The sequence below is a fragment of the Asterias rubens genome, chromosome 16 (genome assembly GCF_902459465.1).
Source record: "Asterias rubens chromosome 16, eAstRub1.3, whole genome shotgun sequence".
NCBI classification, from domain to species: domain Eukaryota; kingdom Metazoa; phylum Echinodermata; class Asteroidea; order Forcipulatida; family Asteriidae; genus Asterias; species Asterias rubens.
Genome location: NC_047077.1, coordinates 1,586,710 through 1,606,314, shown reverse-complemented (window position 1 = coordinate 1,606,314; position 19,605 = coordinate 1,586,710). Strand labels below are relative to the sequence as shown.

The 19,605-nt window shown below is 37.9% G+C and overlaps 2 protein-coding genes across 2 annotated transcripts in view; both read left to right on the top strand.

Moving 5' to 3' along the window:
- Nucleotides 1-3,344, top strand: part of LOC117300643 (regulating synaptic membrane exocytosis protein 2-like) — a 90,539-nt gene extending 87,195 nt beyond the window's left edge. Inside the window, exon 22 of the mRNA XM_033784334.1 lies at nucleotides 37-3,344. Within this exon, the coding sequence (XP_033640225.1) occupies nucleotides 37-243 (207 nt within the window). The 3' untranslated portion in view covers nucleotides 244-3,344. The remainder of the gene's footprint in view (nucleotides 1-36) is intronic.
- Nucleotides 3,345-13,908: 10,564 nt separating this feature from the next.
- Nucleotides 13,909-18,204, top strand: LOC117301137 (zinc finger protein OZF-like). Its single transcript, XM_033785028.1, has 2 exons — nucleotides 13,909-14,015; nucleotides 15,425-18,204. Exon 2 carries the CDS (start codon nucleotides 15,685-15,687, stop codon nucleotides 17,239-17,241), a length of 1,557 nt encoding a protein of 518 aa, XP_033640919.1. The 5' UTR covers nucleotides 13,909-14,015; nucleotides 15,425-15,684; the 3' UTR covers nucleotides 17,242-18,204.
- The last annotated feature ends 1,401 nt before the right edge of the window (nucleotides 18,205-19,605 follow it).

Genomic DNA, 19,605 nt, shown 5'->3' with positions numbered 1-19,605 from the left:
TTATTATTATTATTATTATATTGATTTTGATTTCAGATCACTGTATGGGCAGACTTTGGTAGAATGGAGCGAAAGGTCTTCATGGGTGTGGCTCAAATCATGCTTGACGACCTGGATCTGTCTCATCCGAGTATTGGTTATTATAAACTCTTCAATACGTCATCCCTAGCTGAACTACACGGCCATCGAGCATCTATCTCATCATTAGAAGGATCCATGACATCACTGGCTAGTGCTAAGTAACCTAGTTTTATAACTAGTTAACTAAATCACCATTTAGTTAGCTAAACCACCAGTGTTGAATAACCAAGTTTATTTTAGGATCCATGACATCGGTGGCTAGTGCTAAGTAACTTGGTTTTATAACTAGTATAACTAAACCACCAGCGTTAAAAATGGTTCATGGAGGATCATGACATACCTAAATAGTGCTTAGTAACCTGGTTTTGTAACTAAACCATCAACTAGATTTCTAAACCACTGGTGTTGAATAACCAAGTTCATTTTGAGATCCATGACATCCCTGGCTTATGCTAAGTAACTTGGTTTTATAACTATGTACTTAAGTAAACCACCAGCAATGAATAAGGTTCAAAGAGGATCCATGACATCACAGGCTAGTACTAAGTAACCTGGTTTATAAACATGGTCATTCTAGTTAACCAACTAGTGATTTATTCACTGTTTGCTCTGGTTAATTTATATTATCATCCTGGTTATTCCCAGTGGTAAGTTAACTAGTTGACACTGGTTAACTAAACTACTCTGAGCATGTAAAAGAGTTTCTGCTTAACAGAGTTCATAACCTGGTTTACTTTATTTTAAAAATACCAGAGCCTGTGAAAAAATACCCGGTGACTTCTGGAATTGAACTGTTATGGTCACAGATCACTTATATAACTGACAAACCTGGTTAAAAAATTAACCTTTGGCACATCACCCATTATATGCATTGCTCATGACAAAAATGGGTGGTTCATCACACCCAGTTAAACCTTGTTAAATAACTCTTGGAAGATGGAACAATACTTGCTTTGCTGAATTCACTGATTATTCTGGTTAAGAAACTCTGTGTTCACATCACGTCATCACTAACAACCCTCGCTAGTGTCGCAGGTTTACCATGACAAGGTTATTTTTTACATGCAATGACTTCAACGTGCACTGCACAAAAGCACACAGGCCGTTGGACTCCCAAATTGGCACAACTAAGATTTATGCAGGTGATGACATCAGGGCCCAATTTGAAGGCTCTGCTTCCCATTGAATTTGGCTTGATCATAACTCCTGGAAGTGTGACTTTGAAATATCCAACTGTATTTGATATTTTGATTAGTCTTTTGGTTGACCCGTTCGTTTTTACACAGAGAGCACAATCAAAAGATAGAGCAACTGGTCCCCTCATTCTTCCTTGATCATATGACATGTCTAACTGGGTTAGGGTGACCATTGAAAAACATAACTCATTTAAAGTGAAAATCCTTGCATTTTGACATGTCTGTATTAAGCACCCCACAAGTGCCCTACAGGTGTTGCAAAGTTTTCAATAAGGGTGCGCGCGGAGTAGTCATTTTCTGATAGCCAGTGTTATTCAGTGCTACTCTTCCAGGGGTTAGTAACTAGAGGTATCAATCTGGTGCTGTCCATGGTAGCAAGGTTATGCAGTTTGTCACTGAACCTTTTCTTTGGTGTTAATCTGCTGAGCTTCATCACTGTGTATTGACCCCTTGCAGGCACCTCACACGCGGCGACTGTGCCACGCTTACCATTTTGTTGGTCAATAGGTTTACGTGTAAATGCCTCGTCGCCTAAAATAAGCACTTCACTGAATAACGCGCAGTGACATTGCCCAACAGTATGGCACATCAAAGATTATTCTGATGATGAAGTCAGGTGAACTTGGTCAATAAGGGTTCTAGTCAGAGAGATCTTAACACACAAGAATCATGTCTCAACATGAAGTTTGAACGCTGATATCTCACAATATGTAAATATTAAGTAGCACTCATCATACATATTCATTTATGCATGGTATTCAAATTTTCTAGTTGTCCAATCACAGTCAGGCATGTAATCGAAAAACAAATGAAAAAGTGAGTTAGTGGAAGAAAAAAAAGATATCTTTTAAATAATGTACCATTTCTTTGTAAAATAGTGAAGGAAAAAACACACTGCAATACATCTATGACTCTATGACCTTACTTTGCCTTTTGTCATAATAAAAAAAAAGTATATATAAATCGTTCAAATATTAGTAAAAATGTCAAGTATGCGTTGAATTTTACCCACCAAACGTGAGAGATAGTTGGTATACAAGTATGCGAGAACAGATGAATGATTTCATGATAGAATTTATGTACAGAAATAATCGTTTTTTCATGTCTTTCAACTTATTTGTGCAAAGGGTTTGTGGAAAGGATACTGTGTGATCTTCGCTCTAGTTGGCTATCAGCACTCCGCTCTACTTCTCCACTTTGTTTGCAGTATTCTTTGTAAATTTTAAAAATATGAATATTTATTCAAATTTATTCAAATTTATCACTACCCCTGAGTGACAGGAGATGTGCATGAACACTCATGTTGCATGTTGCACTAAGCTGTTTTGAATTGCTTAGCGTTTATTATTTCAGCAAACTAAACAAAAATGGTTATATTTTGGGTAATCAATTTGAAAACCACTTCGGAATTGAAGATCCCAAAAAAATTCTGAGTTAAAGTTTTGAAATATTCGAAGGGGGACAGTTCTGATTTGAGATTTTTTCAATTTCTTCAATTTCTTGAAGTGTTTTACCAAATACTTTTTTGAGCACATTTCTACATAACCAGACAAAACTTTATGCCAAATTAAAAAATAAAACATACATACGATCTTGACCAGATTAATGCATACAATTTTGGTTTTATTTTCTACTATAATGTCATTAGTATTTACTGGTTTCACATATTTATTCTAAGTATTTGAATTTTAATCTTTTTAAAATCTCTTTTACCAGTACTTAGTAAGGAAATAATTATCTACATTCGTAATATTGTATACCTATCTAATACCCAGGGCCCAATTTCTTAAAGCTTTTAAGCAGAAAATACTGCTTAGCAATTTGCTAAGTAAAACATGACCGGGCACCAGTCGCAACAATGTAAACTTTGTGGAATTTTGGCTGAGGACCTGTATCTGCTAAGCAAATTTTTTTCTGTGCTTAGCAAGTTTTTGTGCACACAGGCTTTATAAGATTAGGCCCAGAGATTTTACCTTGTTCATACCCAACTAAATTGACGCACAATTTAAAGACACTGGACACCTTTGGTAATTGTCAAAGACCAGTCTTCGCACTTGGTGTATCTCAACAACAAACCTGTAAAAATTTGGACTCGGTTGGTTGTCAAATTTGTGAGAGAATAATGAAGAAAAAACACCCTTGTCGCACAAGTCGTGTGCTTACAGATGCCTAGAATTCAAGACCTCAGCTGAGGGCTCGATCAAATTCAATTCACATATTTTAGTTAGAAATTACTTCTGCCTCAAAAACTACATTACTTCAGAGGGAGCCGTTTCTCACAATGTTTCATACCATAAACACATCTCTCCATTGCACGTTACCAAGTAATTTATGCTGACCATTATTTTGAGTAATTACCAATGGTGTCCAGTGCCTTAAAGGCCCAGGTTGTAACGTTAAGTTTCATTTGCTGTGTTTGCTGATAGTTAAGTTAAGATGATTTAAGGAATCGTGTATCATACATCTTAGTGAGCTGGGCTCCTACATGCAAGTTTACAGTTTGAACTTCTGTTTTTTGTAATGGAATGATTGTGGAGTGATTTACTATTGAGCTGTGCTCAAAGAATAATAAGGGCTGAAACTAAGTCTAGATGAAAAACGAATCCAGTATAAATGAAAGATTATTTACCACCCGAAATGACTTTACCTCCGCCACCTCTGTGAGACCCTGTCCTGTGTAACCATCCCTTCATTTGACTCATACATTTTCAAAATTAATATTTACAACAATACTGGTGTCTTCTTATGCAGCGCTTGAACTTGACACTCAGTGATACTCATGGCGTTCCAACATTATTACCCCTGGGGTCAATCTAACAAAAATAATCCTAACTAGGAGTCTATGCCTCTTTAGGAGTTATTAAAAACTTAAGGCTAGTTCCAAGTTAGGACGAGAAACTTGTTCCTAAGTCGACATAAGACTAGTCTTAACGCTTTGTGAAATCCAACGCTTGTCACTAGGCCAACTCCCTAAATCAGCTCTGCGATCTTGGGAGTACACAGCCTTTGTAACAAGTATGCACTACTAAGGTAAATCAATCCATCCCTGTACCCACTGGGTTGTTAATCCCTGGGTCGAAAAGAAATTGTAGTTAAATGTCGTGCTCAAAGACACAGGTGTTATAACTTGGATTCGAACTAACACAATGATAACTCAACCAGTTGAACTTTAGTCTGAGGCGCTATAAAACATAGTTCGGCTCTGCCACAACATGCTAATCATACATTTTCAAAATTATTAGTACAACAAAAAGATCAACCTGAAAAGTAATTTCTACAGATGCATCCACCCCCATTTTACAGTAGCACACGCCTGAGTAACTAAGCTACTCAAGTATAACTCTGAGTAGTTAGCCCTTTGACCTGAGTGACTTTCGTGATTATGAGTACAAACGTGTACTTCTTGAGTATGAGTGAAAATAATGATGTGCGGTTCCTGTAGTATCTCCTATGCAATTCAAAAAGGCACACCCATCATACACATATGTGTGTTAGCACTGTATTCTCAGTACTTCCCCAAGTTCTGTGAAAAAAAAATCACATGAAAATTACTTGGGCTGGGTTTCAAACCCACAACCGTTGCATTTCTAGAGCAGTGTCATACCAACTAGACCACCGAGATTGCCCGGTAGCCAGAGGCAGTTCCCGTCCTATCTATTCAACATTACATTTGGTATGAGTTGCATAATTCACATGTACCCCAAGCAAGCCTTTCCTTACCTTGACCAAACTATACATAAATCACATCAGTGCACACAGCTTTGCGTTGCAGTCACTCTGTGGACATTCCTTTGTTCTATACACATAAGGAAAATCATATCCTGTAATACTGTACAAACACTGTGTGGACCTGTCTAAGTCTACGAAGTGTCCCTACATACAGTGGACCCCTGTTGTTCTCGGGTCCACACTTTGTATGTAGTGTTATAACACCCCAACAAACAGACTATTCAAAAATAAAGCAAACAAAATCTGCCTGAGTGTTCAAGTGTTCAACCTCCCACAGACAGACAACTCTTTCTGAGCCACAATGGTAGAACAGAAGAATCACTTCAAAAGTTTAGACACATATCAACCTTTTCACCCATCTTTTCCACCTGATATTTCCCCACCCTGAAGTCCCCCCCCCGACTGGCCACTCCCCCACTGGCCAACCCACTGGCCAACCCACTGGCCAACTTCTCCCCCATTACACCCCAATTAATCAGGTTTTAGACTGAAAATTACCAACCTTTTAATTAAGTCACATTTTTGGATCATACTTAATCACAGCAGCTGCAGTTAATTATTTTGTCTGAGCTAGAAAGGGTTTGTCTTTTTTCCCCGGCTGTACTTTTTTCCACAGTTTGCGTTTGGAGTAAACGTGCAACTTAAAAAATGTGTTCAGATATTGTACATTTTACATATTTCTTGGCAATACATACTTTAATATTGTAAAATGAGGTGTATTTTGTAGTGAGTTGTTCTGATGTTTTTTGTGGAACTAACTTTGCAAATTTGTTGGTGTATTTTTTAAAGACGGCAAATCTATAATTAGGTGCAGAAGGGTTGACACGATTGCAGCCTTACAATATTGGGTTTAAGTACACCATTTCACATCCGGGCCCGAGTTTATTGAGCTCCTAAAAGCACAAAAAGTAGCTAAGCAAAACTGAATTATGCTTACCAAAATTTGGTAACCAGTTAAAATGCTATTTCTGATTTACAATCAGTAAGTGGTATCCTGCTAATTTTTCGCTAAGCAGAAAATTGTTAAGCATTATTTACTGCTTTAGCAACTCTATCGGGCCCTAGCTAGAGTTGTTGTATTTTCACCAATCAATGATCAATGTTGGTAACTCGTTAAATATGATTTCAACTTTGAATACAAGATTTATCAATGCTGTTCTAAGTCAACTCCATTTCTCCTAATTATAGATTTGATCACAATAACTTTTTACTATAACAATCCTTTTAGTTATTTTTTGAAGCAAAAAGTTCCCTTCATTTAACTCAATTTCTTTTTAGATGTTTAAATACCGTCTTTGTAATACTATATATTCACCCTGAAAACTCAGTGGAGTCTTCCAAACTTCCAAGCGAAATTGAATTGTTTAATTCAGTATAAGCTTTAGGAAGATTCCATTGAGTTCTAAAGGGTGGCAGTATTGTGTATAAAGTATTTATTTAAACGTAATGATTATAAAGAGGTGCCCGAAGTGTTATGTAACGACGAAGGGTCTCCAATGTTGCCTAAAAAATGATTCCACAATGTAGCTCTAGAAGATAATAGAATATATCAATTAAATATCAATAATAATATTCAGTAGATGTAGAACAGCAGATTGTAGTGTAGTAGAAGAATAATAAAATAATCACTTTTTACCATTAGTATATTTTAACATTTTATATATAAACATATTGATGTGTGTAAATTATACATAAATGCTATTGTTTCTGGATATAACGCCATTAGACAAGATATTACTGTTGTATCGTAGTCATTCATGAATAATGTATCAACCTCATGAATGTGAAATTATCTTATGAATATGTAATTAACTTCTGAATATTTATGACATGGCCTATATGTGCGGTGTTCTTGTGTAATCTTTCACTATTAACAGTTTTAAATATTAACTACTGTACAGTTTTAAATAACAGTGTATAATGTAAGAACATCCTTTCAGAGTTTATAATTTCATTTGAATGGCAATGAATATGCAATGAATGGTGAATGGTTATGTAGCAATAGAACAATATGATATTGTATGAGCTTGCCCTTTTGAATGTGTAAAAGTTCTAATGCTTCTTCCTCCTAAACAGTTAAGTATAGTCTCCAACACCAGCCGCTCACTCTGTGTTTTATAAATGCTTTACACAGATTTAACTTCTAATTGCACTACAAGAATGCCTAATTTGTTTTTATTACTTTTCTTACTGTTGTGTGATATTGCAACATTTATAAAATGGTTGCTTGTTTGTTAAAGGTGTTACTTTGATGCACCTATGCTACATGTAGACCCAAATGAGTATGTATGACAAGCCTATATAGTCTCTCTTTGACAATTTTTCTGTCACATTCAATTTTAACTTTGCATGGCTCTCCATATATTGGAATAACATGTGCCTATTGCAACTCGCCAGAATAAGGATTCAGTTGTGGATTGATTGTCGTTGTCTTTCAAACACACATGTGATAACTGTCTGTTTCAGTAAAACATCTGAATTTACACCTGAAATGAGAGAATAACAAGACTTCGCAAACATTTGCACGATGTTACATCTCCTATTAGAGACTTATGAATGCTAAGGTTGGAAGGAATCAGCTAAAGTTTATGTCAATTCTGAGAGCAGTTGATGTACCTCGAGGTACTACCTTGCTACTCTGCTGACACCTAGTGTCCATGTATGGTCCCCGCTTTAGAAGTGTTCCAACTATAGTTGGACAGCCCAATTATAGCTGGGATCCAATGGTCTGTCATCACTTGCAGTGAAATTATGCTGTGCTACTAGACTGCTGTTGGTTTGGTGGGAGGGTTTCAGTTGGGTGGATGTGATGGGAAACAATTTATTCTTCTCAAGTTTTTCTCAAATATTGACCTAAGACCTACTGTGTATCATGTATGAGCCCTGTTCTAAGTCGAGAGAAACTTGAGAGGATTGACAATTACTTTAGAGGTCCACTTGGCCCTATTGTGTTTAAGTACATAACTTTGGCGATCCAAGCTTCATTTGGACGGTCCCAATGTAACACTTAAGTTGGCACCAGTCTCATCTACAGTCAGGACTCTATAAAGGGGACACTGTATCCCCAAAGTATCTGTATTTTGGCACATAATATGCATCATAAAGAGCCTGTCACTTAACAGAAGATGTTTTTATGCAAATATCCCCCATAAGGGTAGTTAAGTGAAGCTCGAAAATAAAAACAGGTGTCATGCAAAGGATTAGGAAAGTATTGGTTGAAGAAAAGGGGATATATATCCACTTTGGAGTAGTAAATTACATCATTGTTTCTTGATTGGCAGCTCCCATAGGCAAGTATATATCCCAGTTGGTGTAGTACTTTAACCGTTATCCACGCTAGAATTAGTACACCAGAATTAAATTTTTTGTACGAACTTATGAAAGTTCAACAATTCAAATTTAGAAATCCTCAAAGAAAATATTCCAGTTGCAGCTTTTTGATGAATTTTGCACTTCCATGGATATATTTTGTATGTTTTGTTAAAAAATAGACTTTAAGTCTGTTATCAAAGTTACGTACTTGATTCGTTGTTTAGAAGACTCTTGCAACACTTGCTTCAAGACCTTCACTTGTTTTTGATTGTAAATCATAGAAATAATCATTTGGTGAAGTGTGAACTACATCAATTGACTAATAAGAGCGTCGTCTATGAATCCAAAGTGATTGTTGTGTCGCTCAATCTCCCTAATTAGCAGTTTATTAATTAGTGCTACCTATCCATAATGATAATGTAAGTTCACACTGTATGCATTGTTAACTTTATCAGGTACACTATTATAAGCAATCCATTTACCATATACATGTATTTGACTTCTAACGGGACCAAACTAAACAAATATTTAAGTGAAAGAAGGAAAAAGATGATGTGAATTTTCCCAGTTTTGTGTTAGCGTTAGGGTAATAACAGGTACACTGCTGGATTGTCTGTACTTTTACTAATACTTAGTTTACTGACTTTATCCCCAGTTAGTCTGGTTATCCTGGTGTAGTTAACAGTTGTTTAAACCAAGTTAACACAGATTTATCACAAGCATACATGATTATAACTGTTCAAAGACTGCTGGTTTGTCTGTACTTTGTACAATGTTCAGCTGTATCTTTAATCTTGTATAAACCTTCAACTTTTGATCTTAAGCTTAATTAAATTAAACAGTTTTAACAATCCAAGTTAAACAAACCAAGTAAATTTTTTGGTTTAGTTGTGTTTACTTTTAGATGATGATTTGGGGGTTATACATAACTAGCCTGGCTATGCAAGTTAGTAAGGATAGTTGAGTGTTTAAGTTAACTTGTCCACTTTTAAGAGTTTTACCTGTTTATGTGTAATATATTTCACAATACATATTCAGTTAGGAATGTATGTATGAAAAATGCAATATCCCTTGGAATGGTACCTTGTTTAAAGTCATTACAGTCTGTGGTTATGTTCAAAGTACCCGTCTACAGCATCTATCGCATTCCAGTGAATATCAACCATCATTGGAAAGATTCACAAGCTTTCCCCAAAGGACTTTATTTATTTTAGAAGGCCCTAAATTGAAAAAGTGCAATGTTCAAACTGTAGTAAGCTACATTGTATACAACATTCATATCTAGGAATGAAATGATGTTTATGCATTGGGTATCTTTTTTAGATTTGTTTCCATCTTTTAAACCGTAATCAAAACAAAGTGTATGACTTTGTCAAAATTATTTAATGTTACAATAATAAAAAATATCCTCAAAATATGTTTTAATGTCCAACAAAATATATCAAAAAATACTTTTAGATGGGAGTGAAAGGGTTGATTTAAAATAAAAACTTAAATTTAGATAGATTTGGTTCATTTCAATATCTTCAACCATTTTGTAATTTGTATTTAAAAAAATTCAATTTCAAAGTACCAACTAATATATCCATTAAATTTTCATTTTAATTCTGCATTTTGTTTCACTTTTTGTAATGTATTTGAATGGGCATATTTTAAAAGAAAATAAAATACATTAAATTTGTGAGTTGTAATCAAAATGTATTCCATGTAAACATTCTACACTATATCCAGAGTTATCAAGTTTAGTCATATTTTGTCTGTACCTATTAAACAACGGAGTATAACAATAGTAGTATTTTCCATTTTACACAAGGGGTGTTTCTGTGAGAGTAACCAATGAAGTGTTGTTGAAAAATTTGAAACATATAATAATCCCGTTATTTCTTATTTATCTATTGCTCAGTGCCCATGAATTGAATGGAATGGTCCATAATTGGACTAGACCATTCTGTTTGGGATTTGTAAACATGTATTCAACAAGGGAGGTATCAAACTAATTTAACGTAAACAAGTTATGTTCTCTTTTGTTTATTTGCCATGTGAGCTACGTACCTACTTCTTAATTAAATAAAATCATTATCATAATTATTACAAATGAAACTTAGTTTGGTTTGAGTTTTCTTGTGTGTCTCAAAAGATTTATATTGGGTTTTAAAATATTGTCTTCGCTTTTATCATTATCACTTACCCCTCCCCATCCGAGAACTTTCGCAATTTCACTCCGGGGGAGCGTACACGGCCGATTTTTCGTCATGCCGCACGGGGGATTTTTCGTCTGGCCCGGTGAAAAAAAAATTCCGAGGAGTACCTTCTGCCGAAAAATTGTCTAAGTCCAACTTTTATTTTCCAATTTTTTTCCCTCCTGTCCGAGGCCTACATGGGTGCGTCGTCACGAACCGATGGCGAGGGCAAAAGCTCGTCTCTTCCCGGCGGGACCTACGCCAAAAATCGGTAGTTTTTACGCAACCTTCGGGCACATGCGCATCACCCGAGGAGCCCTTGATCGCAGGGGATCACTACGTCCTCTCTCATATTAGTCTAGACTTCTAAACACATTCATTTGGTGTGCTGAATCCGAAAAAAATGGTTCCCAAGCGAATTTTTGAGTTTTTGACCATCTAATTTGCATAATAATATTTTTGACCTTTTCGAACCATTTTAAGCAAACCTCTGTAACCAGGCAAGCAAAAATGACAAGCGATGAGTCTGTACCTAGATGTTGAAGGTCACACAATAGGATTAAAATATTTCCAAAGTAATAAGTGGTAATTAATAATCATATATATGCAAATTAGTGCCGCCATTACAGAAAAATAATTTTTCTTCAATATCTCGGTAACTAGGAAAGCAAAGATGACAATTGAAGTGCTACACCCATGTTTTGAAAATCTCATAAGACGAAAAAAAAATTGAAGTTATTATTAGTGGTAAGCAATTTTAACAAAACAATATGCAAATTAGTGGCAGCCCTAGCAGAAAAAAATGAGTTTTTTCAACATCTCTGAAAAAAGGCAAATAACCATGATAAAGAAATGTTTTTACCTATATTCTGAGGGTCAGGCAATGCATGTAATGTGTTCATTGGCAAGCCAGATGCTTATGCAAATGAGTTGGTATAGCTACACGTGCTTATTCAGCAAATCAACTAGTGTGACTACCAATACATTTCACCATTCATCACTTTTTACTCTATCGATGCATCCCTACAATAGAGTTTTTGCAAAACATTTGCATCTCTGATGCAATTTTAGCAACGACAGTGAGGATAAACCCATGAGAACTATCCTCTTCTAAGCAGACTCCTACTGCTTGGTTTGATGCGCCAAACCCTGTTTTAAACTGATTGGCAGAGGTGTAAAAGGCAATTTTAAATGGTGGCGAAAAACCCGATCATTTTCGAGCAAATTAGGCTCGTCAGCTATGGTAGACAGGCCACCTAGGAGAAGAAAAACTCTGATCACACTTCCAGGGAGGTAGAACTTGTAAGCCTAGATTGGTAGTTTACCTAAGAGAAAGACCTCTTTGACCCCCGTTCCGGGTAGGTAGAATTCCTAAGCCTAGATTGGTAGTCTACCTAGGAGAAGGACCTCTTTGACCACCATTTCAGGTAGGTAAAGTTCCTAAGCCTAGATTGGTAATCTAACTAGGAGAAGGACCTCTTTGACCACCATTCCAGGTAGGTAAAGTTCGTAAGCCTAGATTGGTAATCTACCTAGGAGAAGGACCTCTTTGACCACCATTTCAGGTAGGTAAAGTTCCTAAGCCTAGATTGGTAATCTAACTAGGAGAAGGACCTCTTTGACCACCATTCCAGGTAGGTAAAGTTCGTAAGCCTAGATTGGTAATCTACCTAGGAGAAGGACCTCTCTGATCACCATTCCGGGTAGGTAGAACTCGTAAGCCTAGATTGGTAATCTACCTAGGAGAGGGACCTCTTTGACCACCATTTCAGGTAGGTAAAGTTCCCAAGCCTAGATTGGTAATCTACCTAGGAGAAGGACCTCTCTGATCACCATCCAGGGTAGGTAGAACATGTAAGCCTAGATTGGTAGTTTACCTAGGAGAAGGACCTCCCTGACCACCATTCCGGGTAGGTAGAACTCGTAAGCCTAGATTGGTAACCTACCTAGGAGAAGGACCTCTTTGACCACCATTCCAGGTAGGTAAAGTTCCTAAGCCTAGATTGGTAATCTACCCAGGAGAAGGACCTCTCTGATCACCATCCAGGGTAGGTAGAACATGTAAGCCTAGATTGGTAGTATACCTAGGAGAAGGACCTCTCTGATCACAATTCCGGGTAGGTAGAACTCGTAAGCCTAGATTGGTAGTCTACCTAAATCGTATGATAGCCTTTAAAGGAAGCTAATGGTAAATCGTATGGCAAAGCATTACTTCCAGTCCCGAGAGTGGACAGGATCGATGGTGCGGACAGGTGTGCTGGCCAGGTCTTGGCCTGACAGAATGTTTTAATCCTACTCTGTGACCTTCCACATCTAGGTACTGACGCATCACTCTTGTCATTTTTGATTGTCATGTTACAGAGATTTGCTTAAAATGGTTCAAAAAGGTCAAAAATATGATTATGCAAATTAGATGGTCAAAAACTCCAAATTTCGCTTGGGAACCATTTTTTTTCGGAATCAGCACGCCTGAAATGTATTAAAAAGTTTGGTTCCCTGCTTTTACCCCAAAATGCCTCAATCACCGTAATTAGAGCTCTTTTTCAGAAATCCGCCTAGACTATAATATTGTGCGATCACGAAATTTCTGACCGAATCGGACACGGCCGTCGGCTGGGAGAGGCGGATCGCGGACACCCAACCATCGCCAAGAGCCCGAGGTAAGAGGATATTCCACAAATCCTCTCAATGTCGGTTGGGAGACGTTTAGGACGGCCGTACAGGCCGCAAGCAAACGTGGGGGGACAGGGGCTAGGTGGTTACGAAAAATCATTCAAATTGTTTTGTACTTAGAAATTAGACGTAAGATGTTATGGATTTGGGGCGCCCACTTACCCCTCCCCATCCGCCGGACTATGGACCAAAAAAGGTTCTCTCGGTTCGGTCACCAACACCCTCGTGGGTGGCAGCACCCACGAGCGGGCTTGCTCCGAATTCGACCCGTTCCCGGAGGAGGGCGCCACGGAAAGCCTACCGTTTCTCTTGAGGACTTTTGCCTCGTTTGCTCTTCTTTTGCCCTTGTAAACATGAATGGAATATCTCTTATAAGCCTATATACGGTTTTGCTCTTATTATATGGTTCTGCTCATTTGGTCACAATAATTAAGCCCCTCATATACGGCGTTGGATTTACAAACGATGTTCTCCCCCCCCCCCCCCCCCCCACCCTCGTCTTAAAAAACCCCCAGATTGACGCCCATGCGAGTACATCTAATTCGCTTCAGTACGAGTTGACTACTTTACGTTGGACGAGTTGACATTATTACCCGCGTGTTTACAATGCTTGCAGTTGATAACAACTGGACACTCGGTACTGGATCAACCTCGTACTCAATTATTTATTATGCGATTCGTGCTGTCAACACGTAAAATTCAATGAGGGAATGAACACACTTGTAGAACAAAAAAGTGCAAGGTGCAGTGAGATAAATAAGATCTCTTTCTTCGCAAATCCACAATCGTGAGCTTGGATAGGATCGTCTCAACCTTCTTTTTCTTCTCTTCTTGCCAGAAACAGGTAAGCTCAGATGTAAGACTCTTTCTGACAAATAAATTCCACAGATGTAAGGAATAAAATGAGGTATGTTGGAGTAGTATAGGACTTTTTTAAAGGGAGACATTTGCAATCAAACTACCTCGCATTTTGCGACCTTTGAAAACTTGGCGTTTAAGACATGTATCGAAGGTGGGCTGTAATGGTGACAGTGATGAGACCGATGTTAAAAGCGGAGCCATTTACAGCTCAACAAGGTGGGCTACATTACCATTAGCCCACCTTGTTGAGCTGTTAATGGCTCTGCTTTTAACATCAGTCTCATCACTGTCACCATGTAATGGTGACAGTGATGAGACCGATGTTAAAAGCGGACCCATTAACACTACAGCTCAACAAGGTGGGCTACCATACCATGGACCATGGAGGTAGAATGCATACAAACAAACTCTTCCAACACGGTCCGATAAAGCTGTTTAGTTAGCACCCCCTTCAAATTTGCTCAGCAAAAAAAAAATGAGCGGGGCATCCCTAGCCCTATAAATTGGTCCAATCCACTCCGTATCCGTGGCTCCAGCACCACTGATATCAAAATCTTTCGCGTCTGGGAACTATTCTTCGTAGTTCCCAGACGCGTGTCCATTGTTTGTACACAAAGCGCGGATTGGGGAACTATTATTCGTAGTTCCCAGACGCGTGTCCGTATGCTTGTACACAAAGCACGGATTGGGTATCTTTTCTTTCCAGGACAAGTGTGTGCAGATAAGTCTATACGTTTGTCGGCATTAGCGATAAAAGTGCAGTAGTTGAGAAAAATCACACTCAAAATTCACTTGATTTTTACTAAAAACCTGTGATACCTATTTGAACAATTCTAAGTGTAGGGCTATCTGCAACTTCTGAAGCATTGGATCGGCAAGTTTCATGATGCAGATCGTGCTTTTCAAGGAAGCGAAAGATTTTGATATCAGTGGTGCTGGGGCCAAGGATATGGAGTGGATTGGACCGATTTATGGGGCTAGGGCACCCCTACATGGTAGTCACACCAATAATGTCAAAATCATTAGGTATTATGGAATGTTGGCTAATGGCTGCATGGATTTGTTTGTTTGGTGTGTTGGTCAGCCTGTATTTATTTGCCAACTTGGGGGAAGCAAGATTTTCCTGCGCTTAGCAGGTTTTTGTGCTTACACTACATTCTTACACACCCACGTCCAGGCTTTTTTTGCAATTGGACCCAGGCAATATTAACACAGATACCTGATTTCTGCGGCGGTGGTTTTTATTTATTGTTTATTATTAACAAAATAATGTTGTTGGATTTTATTTTACATAGAAGAGTAGCGTCCAAAAGAGCTCTGTTTTTCACAGTTTTATTATCTGCTCAGCATCTTAACAGTTTCATTCTTTTCGTTTGTTATTTTCCCCAACAGAAAGTTACCTACATGTAAGCTCTTCATTTTTGATAGTTTGGCTCTGACAGAAGATAAAAACACCAGGACATTCTTCTCTACTTCTGGTAGGAGTTGTAAACATTACCTCTACTTAAAAATGCAGCATATTTATAAACAATCAATCAGCAACCATCGAACTGCGTAGATTTCTTTCACTATAAGTTGGGCAAGTGAAGGCAATTGTTTTGAATACAGACTGAGGTTTGGGGTGTCGCCTACAAAAAGTTGAAAGGCATACGATGGGTGATAGTGCAGAGAACATAGAATTGACAACAAAACAACCTTCCATTCTTGAAGCAGCCCTCACCAGTAAGATACCATATCTTTGTAGCATCTCAGACGTTAGTTACCTCGACCCTTCAGAACTTCCACCACCTCCGAAAAAGAAATATGTATGTGGCGTTTGTAACTATACCTGCAAGCAGCGAGGACATCTTGAACGACACCAAAGAGTTCACACCAAAGAGAAACCATTTTCTTGTGACCTCTGTGACAAGACCTGCTCCACAAAAGCCAATTTGAAACAGCACAAGACTACCCACTCGCATGAAAGACTGTTTGTTTGTGGCGATTGTGGTACAGATTTCTCCTGCAGTGCCGGTCTATCTCAGCACAAACGCCGTGTCCATTCGGGTAACAAACCCTTTGTTTGCGACTTCTGTGGTAAAGCTTTCCCGTTCAGCAGTGGACTTGCAAAACACAGACGAAGCCATACTAAAGAGAAACCCTATGCCTGTGATATTTGTGGTAGTTCTTTCTCACAGAGTGGGGGTCTACAAAAGCATCAAATAGTCCATACCAAAATCAAACCATATGTTTGTGGATTGTGTGGTAAAGGGTTTCCATTTAGAAGCAAACTTGCCGAGCATCAACGGATTCACAATCCAGAGGATGCATTGGCGTGTGACCTTTGCGGGAAAACTTTTATTTACGGCAGCAGACTGTCCGAACATAAGAGATCCCATACTCTAGAAAAACCCTACGTTTGCGATATCTGTGGGAAAGCCTTCCCCCAGAGTCATCGTCTAGCAATTCATAAAGAAATCCACTCGCAAGACGGACCACTGTTCTGCGATGTTTGCGGTAAATCATTCGCACATAGGAGCCGTCTCGTTGAGCATACACGAATTCACACCGAGGGGAAATCATTTGTTTGTAATCTATGCGGGAAAGCTTTCCCATGGAGCAGTGATCTCATAAAACATAACAGAACACATACTAAAGAAAAACCTTTTATTTGCGATATCTGTGGTAAAGGGTTCAGTGTACGAGGAAGTTTGACAACTCACTATAGAATCCACACACAGGAGAAACCTTTTGTTTGCAATTGTGGAAAGGCTTTCGCTTGGATTAGTGGTCTAACGAGTCATCAGAAAATCCATTCCAAAGACTCGTCTTGTAGTAGTTATCGTAATGTCAATGAAAATAAAGAACATCAAATCAACAAAGAACCAACATGTGTAAAGGTTTGTGACAATGAACATAGTGAACATCAATTCAACGAAGAACCAATTACATGTGTAAATGTTTGTGACAATCCAAATGGTGACTATCAAATCAACAAAGAACCAATTACATGTTTAAATGTTTGTAACAATGAAAGTAGTGAACATCAAATCAACGAAGAACCAATTGCATTTGTAAATGTTTGTTACAGTGAAAGTAGTGAACATCAAATCAACGAAGAACCAATTGCATTTGTAAATGTTTGTTGCAGTGAAAATGGTGAACATCAAATCAAGGAAGAACCAAATACATGTGTAAACGTTTGTGAGGAAAATTCCTCAGATAGATAAAAAAGAAAACACTGAGGATATCTCGCCAGTTCAAGTAAACAAAACAGAATGATGAATTCTCTCAATTTATCCAACAATGTATTTTTTGTAGGATCCCTACTGCTGTAATGTCTGAATCCTTCCTAATCAACTGTTTTGTATACTGTAAAATTTTGTAGGATACCACCTCAATGATCCTCCAAAATCAAACGATTCGAGTTTTATGTTGGATCCCTACCGCCTCATTCCCCCAACACATTCGTTTATTTTTGAAGGGCTTGAAATGTTAGAAATTCAATGTTTCTATGCAAACACAAGTTACCAAATTCTACAGTTTTATGCCTTGAACTTACATGTAGTTTTTGATGGGGAACATCAACTTTTTACTGCGTAAGTCCACTTGCGCAACGTTTATGGCTCAACTTACGCAATAAATGTTGCACATGGGGACTTACGCAGTTGCGTAAAGTTTTGTGAAATCGGCTGCAGGGCTGTATTGGAAATTTACAAAGAACGCCACAGCAAAAACACAGGGCACCATGACAAAATGCTTTGTGTGCTGCAGGTCAATTCAAAGGCTATGGTCAACCTTTGTTACCAAGAGCACTGGTATAATGAGGTTATACTTGTTTCTTAAGTTTCAAATCTCATTTCTGCTTAAATTTTTATTTGTTTACTGTCCTCTTAAAAGAGGTAATTGGGCCTATCTCACCAATCTTGTTATAAAAGACTTGACTGTAATGAGAGAAGATGTACCTGTAATGTGTCACCAAATTGCAGAGGTGTATTTTTTATGCCACGTTACGTTGACATGCCTCCAATTATGTTCAAATACTCGATTCTGAACCCAAGATAATGTATGACATTACCTGTTATCAAATATTTCCATATGCAACCTTTTGTATAATAATTAGATGCTCATTTATGATATTTGTTGTGAATAAACCAGTAATAAGTTTTGCATGAGAATTTGTCGGATTGTCTCTTTTTGTGCTATTGTTGCAACTAAATCTAAGAAAACTTAACTGCCTGTTGCAAACTGCTTATCAATCAAAAAGACCTACATGTATGTATGGTATACAGCCTGACGTTTCGATTATAGCAGAGTCTTTCTCAAAGGCTAAAAAAGGCCTTAAAAAAAAAAGACTCTGCTAGGGTCGCAACGTCGGGCCGCCAAATATTTTTTGGAACTAATTATCTAAAGTAAAGTCAAACAATAAAGGGGGGGGGGGGGGGTGACTGTCATCATGATCAGCAATTCTGTACTGTGGCAGGGGCAAGGGCACCAAGACATTTTATCCTTGGTAAATTGCACCCTATGAGGAAATTGTAAATTTTTACTGGACCATTTTAAGGGCACCAAGCCAATGGCCATGGGGCATGGAGGCAATGGCCTTCATTGCTTTCTTGATGTGTCGGGCCTAAACTTGAACCCAGTTACTGTATGTGTGTGCTCTGGCTGTCACATAAAAAGGACACAACCATTCTTCTGACTGATGTGGCGGCCAGGGCAACTGAATGAGAGGTCACAATTCCATGTACGTCACAGGCCTGCTGTGATCATGGCAACAGTCCCCCCCCCCTTTAAAGGCACTGGGGTGGATTTCACAAAGGTAGTCTTAACTTAGGACTAGTCCTAGGCAATGCTAAGAGATAGGAACAGTCCTAAGTTAGGATGGGTTACTGGTCCTAACTTAGGACCAGTCTTATCTCTTAGCATTGCCTAGGACTAGTCCTAAGTTAGGACTACCTTTGTGAAATCCACCCCTGGACACGGTTGGTAATTGTCAAAGACCAGCATTGCATAAAATAGCATTCTGTGAAAATTTGGACTGAAAGAAAAGCCACCCTTGTTGCATTTAATTTGTGTTTTCAGATGGCTGAGAAAGGCTTCATATCAGATTCAAACATTTTTAGGGAGTACCTCTTTTTCTAAAAACTATTTCTCCAGTTTGTTACTATTAATAGCTCTCCTTCATTTACTTAGCAAGTTTTATGCTGATAATTATGTTGAGTAGTTCCCAAACGTGTGAAGTGCTTTTAAACATATTGATCTCAGTTCGGTGAAGTTCAACAAACTCATTAATAATTAAGTAATAATAATGTAATAAAACAATCGCCATTTAAAAAAAACAAAATTATCGGTATTTTTAAAAAGCGTTTTGAAATCTGGAATCATTTATGATAGTAATACATGTAGTTCTCTGAAAAGCAACTTGTTTCTCAACTGACTTTTCATTTTGAGGTGACGAAAGTTCAAGGGATGAACTGGAATTAGGATTTATAATCACTTTTTAATAAACGGGACAATAAAGTACACTTTCAGTTAGAAGTCTACAGCGCCTTTGGGGGAAACATTTCACTCTGAAGTAATGTGAATATCAT

What these genes read in the sequence shown, in the direction of transcription:
- LOC117301137 (XM_033785028.1), top strand. Translation starts at nt 15,685, where the DNA reads ATGGGTGATAGTGCAGAGAACATAGAATTGACAACAAAACAACCTTCC.